The 6,496-nt window shown below is 35.3% G+C and overlaps 2 protein-coding genes across 2 annotated transcripts; one reads left to right on the top strand and one right to left on the bottom strand.

The window, feature by feature from the left end:
• Positions 1 to 661: 661 nt before the first annotated feature.
• On the top strand, positions 662 to 1,306 carry LOC121775903 (60S ribosomal protein L26-1-like). The gene has a single exon (XM_042172989.1). The coding sequence runs from the start codon at positions 728 to 730 to the stop codon at positions 1,166 to 1,168; it is 441 nt and encodes a 146-aa protein (XP_042028923.1). The 5' UTR covers positions 662 to 727; the 3' UTR covers positions 1,169 to 1,306.
• A 1,373-nt stretch (positions 1,307 to 2,679) lies between these two features.
• LOC121777692 (mitochondrial outer membrane protein porin 2-like) lies at positions 2,680 to 5,357 on the bottom strand. Its single transcript, XM_042175032.1, has 6 exons — positions 5,193 to 5,357; positions 5,023 to 5,090; positions 3,861 to 3,971; positions 3,681 to 3,767; positions 3,387 to 3,595; positions 2,680 to 3,279 (listed from the first exon to the last, which is right to left on the bottom strand). The coding sequence occupies exons 1-6, from the start codon at positions 5,239 to 5,241 to the stop codon at positions 2,973 to 2,975; spliced, it is 831 nt and encodes a 276-aa protein (XP_042030966.1). The 5' UTR covers positions 5,242 to 5,357; the 3' UTR covers positions 2,680 to 2,972.
• Positions 5,358 to 6,496: the final 1,139 nt, after the last annotated feature.

Here is a 6,496-nt window from a genome sequence, read left to right as displayed (position 1 = left end):
ATGTCTTCTAATAACCGTTTTCATCAAGTTGTATGAAATTTACAAGTACTAGAATAAAGTATAATGTAAAGTTCTTGAAAACAATAAATTAACTACTACTACAAAAAAAATTACATGATTTAATAAAAAGAATGACGTCTTTCGATACTACAACATAGAGGTAAAATGAAAATAGCGACAAGTACATAATAGAATTCACATAATAGGATGAGTAGCAACAACATAGCAAGAGAAAAAATTGACATATACAACAAACAAAATAAAAAACTACATTACATAATAGAACTAGGATGAAGGATGTGTGGCAAAAAAAATTAGGTTAACATCAGAAAATGCATCACTTGGAACGGATTACGTTTGATTGGGGTTGAAGAAGCACAAAAATGGCATAAGAATTGGCAGGTTTCTTCATTGGAATTTATTAAGAAGGTACATTTATCTTTTAAAAAAAAAAAAAATCCTTAAGATTCGTTTATAAGGCTCATTTGCTTGATTAAACTCTAGTCAAAACCCATAAACCTAAAAGTCTAAAACATGTTAATCCGATGGAAGCATCCAAATCAAATACATGCCTTACCAAAATTAAAGAGCTCATTTAATAATACGGCCCAACACAAGAGCCCAAAAATGGAGCGACTGTCTATATCTATGTGTGTAAGAATCTCACAAACTGCGAAACCCTAATCCTCAAAAAAAGAAAAATCCGAATTCCCCTCCTGCGGCGAAAATGAAATGCAACCCACGAGTCTCCTCCTCCCGCCGCAAGAGCCGCAAGGCTCACTTCACGGCGCCTTCCAGCGTCCGCCGCGTGCTGATGAGCGCGCCCCTCTCTGGCGACCTCCGCTCCAAGTACAACTCGCGGTCGATGCCGGTGCGCAAGGACGACGAGGTGCAGGTGGTCCGCGGCACCTACAAGGGGCGCGAGGGCAAGGTGGTGCAGGTGTACCGTAAGAAGTGGGTGATCCACATCGAGCGCATCACGCGCGAGAAGGTGAACGGATCCACCGTCAATGTTGGAATCCACCCCTCCAAGGTCGTCATCACCAAGCTCCGTCTCGACAAGGACCGCAAGTCGCTCCTCGATCGGAAGGCTAAGGGACGCGCTGTTGCTGACAAGGATAAGGGCACCAAGTTCACGGCCGAGGACATTATGCAGACCATCGATTGATAGGTTTCTGTTTATTTTAAGCGTTTTGGTTTAATTTTGTTTGTTTTTGTTAAACACAGAGCAGTCGAACTACGGATGGTTGCTTTATTCTCTCATTGCTGTTTTAATACAATGCTCATAGTGTTTCCTGGGTTTTTATTTGGTGATTTCGTTATTCATAAATGGATACGGAAAGGATCCCCTACTCCAAGTCTTAGGATAGGTTTTTATTTGAAGAGATGATGGCGACCTTTGTTTGTTTAAAATTGGGTAATGTGAGTTTTGTTTGTGTAAAATTGGGTGATCGTCTTGATTCTTTTCTACTATGTTTACAACTTGATAATGTTCGGAATCCTCAAACTGCAAACAAATTTGAACACAAATTTCACTTCTACTTTTCTACTAGACACACAATTAGCAACCCCTATTTGATTTGGAGTAAAGTATTGTAGTTATTTCACTTGTTTATATTTTAGGAAATGCCTTTTACTCTTGAAAAGATAGAACAGTAATTTGTTATACTATTTCTGGTGTTTTTAAATAAAAATGTGACATAAAATTTGGACATAATCTTTACATTTTCATATTCCACTCCGTCATGTATCTTGATGTCTTCTGTCTCACATGCCTTGTGGTTACTGTTTTATGGACATTACATAACGCATCTCAAAATTGCTACCGTTTGTCATTTTGATACCTGCAAATATGAGTATTAGTCTTAGTTCATTATTACTATAAATGGTAAGACTTCACGTTTTACTAACTCATTTCATTCATGTATCATTTAAAACTAATACTCCATATACAAGTGAGATATATATTCCTAACTTTTTTCTATCCACTTTTCTTAATATTTCTTCAAATTTGTGTTGAAAAAAAATAAGACTCTTATTGGTTGGAGGGAGTAGGCTCCTGTTGGTGGACAGGAGAGAGTAGTTTCTAATTTACAGAAATGTGAAAGAACGTTAACTTCCACCATATGATATAGTGCATCAAAATAGTAGTACTCCCATGATTTTTACTTCTTGAGAGCTCTAATGTATATCGCCTTCTTTGATAATGGTTCAGTGAAGCCCATACAAGTGAAATTCAACAACGGATCAAAGAAGCAAAACACCGCTTGGTTTTCCTTCCAAACACTCTGTTAAATTTTCATATACGCCTTAATATACCATTCTTATTTCACAGAAGATGAGCAAGTAAATTAGAAAAGCATAACTATAACCTTGCATGATCTAACTATATGGCTATATATGGATCAACTTCAGCTTGAGAGCAAAAACCTTGAAAAAGAGACATTAGGAAAAGTAGATACGTGAACCGTAAAGATTGATGAATGTAAAAATGAAATTGCATTACAGCGTTCTTTCGCAATAAGCATACTCCCATTTTCACCATATATTTTCTCAGTTCTGAATCCTGATATAATAAAAGAAGTTTCAGAATGAAAGTAACACAACCACACAGAAAAATAGATGATGAAAGCATCGTAGTTGCCACAACCTCTCCAGATGGTGGACACATAAAGAGAATAGTACTCAAAACCATGAAACCAAGCTTCATTCTCTCTTCGTAAAACGAGCAAAAATAGTTAAATTTAAAGAATGTTTTCTCATGTCAAAAAGCCTAAATAGAGAGAGACACGGTAGGTGGTTCAAGCCCACAAAACATCATAGAATTTCCCCGGGCATCAATGCACGATGATATGTCAACTGCAGGGAACAATAAATTTCTGATACTAGTACTTATTCGGAAACCTATTTGGAAACTTTTTCCGATGCAACAGGAACGGCATTCAAATGCAAGATGCTTAATCTAGGAGCTTTCAAGGCTTCAGAGCGAGCGATACGCCAAATTTGGGAGTCTTGTCCAAGGACTTAGTGTCAAATTCGCTGGATATAGTCACGAGAGATTTGCGAACGACCTGATGCTGCAAAGTAGCAGCTAGTGTACCGTGATTATTAAGCTTCACTTTCACTTGTGTCAGGCTGTCAACAGCGCAAGATCCTCCCACTGTAAATGTGTTCTGATTTGTGGAGAATTTTCGGGTGATTTCTCCCACAGCAGCACTCCTCTTCAATTCATCAAGGTAGTGTATGTATGACGCCTTTATGGTATCTCCTTTATCACCCCTACATGGACAAGAGAAAGGGACACTTTTAAGCTTCAAGAGAAAAGGCACAAACTATGTGATTATCAAGTAGGGTTGTTATAGACATCAATGCATGTAACAGCTTACAGAATTACTGAAGCGGATGAATCTGGCTTTGTCACGGTAATTCCAGCAGTGTATTTTGTCAACTTTCCAGAAGTGGTTTCATAACCTGCCTCTGCACCCAAAGCAAAGGTGGGAGTACCAAGGGTGACTGAGAAATCAAGTGGAGGAGTTTGGTTCAGACCAACAGCTGCAGTGAGGGATGCATGAGGATGGAAGTACTGAAATTCTAGCTGCGGAAGAAAATAGAGAATATATAAATACAAAGAGATCCGAAAGTTAATTACTCAGAAAATTCAAAAATGGGGACTGCAGCACCTTTCCGGACTCATAATTTGGATATTTCAGGTTTGCAATGGTCTTTGATGAAGGAATAATATCAGCAACAGTGAAAGTGGCTGAGATCTACAGAAAGTAAATGAGAGATAAGAGCAACTTGCAATGAAGTAGGAATATATATATACATATATGTGAATGTAATAAATTAATGTCACATACATTTGAATCAGTATCAACTTTCAGATCAGTAGAAGTATTCTTATATGCGTACTGAGCTGCCACATCACCAGATGAATAACCTCCCTTTTTCACGGTGGATGTTGTGAGGGCCTGAATTGAGGAAGTATAATAGAAATTACATTTTTCACATATGAAACAGAGGATTCACATGAGAGTAAATGACAATGTAATGCACAACAAGCTAAAAAAAACATCTTGACAGTTGAGTATGGCCATATCAACAAACAGAGTGCAACAAACACCAAATAACAATTGGAAAGCTGCATAATCAGACCAAGAGACATAAATAGTAACAAACTACTAATAATTCATATGTTGTTAAAACTGTCACAAGAAAAGACAAAACCAATACAAGTAGGCATCCATAAGGTGAAAACATCTAGGGGCATTCAGGAGGGGTTAACAATATATAATAACAATAAAATGACTATGTGAGCTTCAGCAATTCTCAATTGGAAGCTCAATTATCTGCTCTCATATATCTAGGTCCCAAGCCAAACTATAGACATCTCGAATAAGCATTAGTGGGAAACATATTGAAAATATACAATACAAAATGCACCTGATAGTAAATGCAAGAGTTTCAGCTGGATAAACATACAATACTATTGGAGTCAATTAACAAAAAGAGTTTCAAATCCAGAGGGGCGTCATACGAAAATATAAAGTTCAGAAATCATATTACAACATACTATCTTTAATCGTTTATGAAGCAAAAGTTAGAAATGAAGAGGAAAGATGGCTACTCATAAATAATGAAACCTAATGTGTAATAAACAATGCCGGGGCAAGTTATATTTTAAACGAAATGGTGCAGTGCAGCCTCGTTCAAGCTCCCAAGTCAGATATAGATAGAAATAGAAGAGACTTATGTAAACTTAGTGAGCTCGATGTCTAATAAAATATCCACAGTAATCTATTTAGAATGATTTTAGCACAGATACAACATATCACCAGTTCATCGTGAACGATAATCTTAAATCCAGCACCAAATAAGCCTAGAATGCAAATATTGGAGAGGAGACCACTAACAGCAGAACCAATCCGGTTATCAAAATTGAAACCCTAAAATAGAAACAGGCCATTGAAAATTCCTAAATCAACCGAATCAAACAAAAACAAAGGCAGTATGAAATCGTACCACTCCAGATTCACTGTAGGTGGAGACGGAGAATTTGTGATCAGATAGATAATCTCTAGTCAGCAGATCTACAAATATAAAATAAAAAAATATCACATAACTATTTTGAAGGAAAAATAAGTAATCGAGTATGAAAATAAGGCAAAATGACGGATCCACGATGAATTGACCTTTGGCTTTCTTGCCGATATCTGTAAAGAGTCCCGGTCCCTTGCTCATTTTCAGTTCTCAAATTATTCCACAGATTAGAAGTGACTGCGAAAAGGAGAACAGAAGATGGGGGGAGAGAGAAGTGAGAGATTTGGAGTCGGAGGGCTTTTTCGTGGTGAAAAGGGAGTGTCGAGCAATTTTTCGAAATGATTTTCATGGGACAATCCGCACCGTTGATTAAAATGTTGACAATTGAAGGGCCTTGATCTCGTCACAGGGAGGTTGGATATATTTAACGTACCATTATTCTCTAATCATTTTAATATCAGTCTCAATTCAATCATATTAATTCCAGTTAAGATCTAATTAATGTAAACGTTTGTAAATTGTAACGCACTAATATTTTAATTTTTTAAGCTCAAATCTTATAATTTTCTTATTTTTCATTCTTAAGAGTGGTTTGGGCCTCAATATAGACATTCCAGCTCTGTCATTGTAAATATAGAAACGATTGTGCATCGGCTTCGGTGACTTCATACCTAAGTTCGTAGAAAATCTATATCGAGACACAAGGGATAATTGATAGATTGAACTACAAAAATGGTTCCTGACTATGGGTTTATCTCGCCCATGTCCTTGGACTTTAAAAATATCGCCAGACAACCCTGGACAAAGGGTTTATCTCAAAATTGGTCATTTTGCCATTTTTTGATACGAAAATACCTTTTTGAGGGTTTGGGCAATTTGGTCTTTTTACACTTTTAACATTTTAAATATGATATTATTTCAGTGATGTATTAAATATGATATTATTTCAAAATTATCATTCTTCTTCCCTTTTGTCATCCTTTACTTTGTTTTATTATTTCAATATTAGATTTAATTTTATAAAATTAAAGTTTAAATTTTGATTTTAAATATCAATAAATTTTTATTAATTAAAATTATTAATTCCTGGACACTATAAATATTGATTAAAACCATTAATTTTTGTTATTTAATATAATATTCAGTCGAATCGAAGAAGTATAGAAAAATAATATTAATCATAATAGAAAAATAAGAGCTATTCTAATTAGCATTTGTTCGGTTGTTATAATTGCTTGTGATTATATAGTATGAAGTTGACTACAAATTTTATATAGGAGTATTTTGTTTAAATTTTCTAGTTAATTTTGATTATTTTTAAATAAATAAACGAAAATTATATTAGTATTACATTAGATGCATATTTATTTCAGAATAATCGTGTTATATGATCTATTTATGATTAAAACTATTAAAAATTGATTAAAACTAAGTTGGCGTCGGCATACCTTATTGA

This window comes from Salvia splendens, chromosome 18 (assembly GCF_004379255.2).
Source record: "Salvia splendens isolate huo1 chromosome 18, SspV2, whole genome shotgun sequence".
Taxonomy (NCBI): domain Eukaryota; kingdom Viridiplantae; phylum Streptophyta; class Magnoliopsida; order Lamiales; family Lamiaceae; genus Salvia; species Salvia splendens.
The sequence above is the reverse complement of the archived record's forward strand: the minus strand, read 5'-3'. Positions and strand labels throughout refer to the sequence as shown.

Excerpts from the sequence above, each read along its gene's own strand:
- LOC121777692 (XM_042175032.1), bottom strand. The coding sequence starts at position 5,241 with ATGAGCAAGGGACCGGGACTCTTTACAGATATCGGCAAGAAAGCCAAA. Across the intron at positions 3,768-3,860 it reads AAGTTGATACTGATTCAAAT|ATCTCAGCCACTTTCACTGT; the intron begins GTATGTGACATT and ends TACTTTCTGTAG. Across the intron at positions 3,280-3,386 it reads TCATCCGCTTCAGTAATTCT|GGGTGATAAAGGAGATACCA; the intron begins GTAAGCTGTTAC and ends TTGTCCATGTAG.
- LOC121775903 (XM_042172989.1), top strand. The coding sequence starts at position 728 with ATGAAATGCAACCCACGAGTCTCCTCCTCCCGCCGCAAGAGCCGCAAG.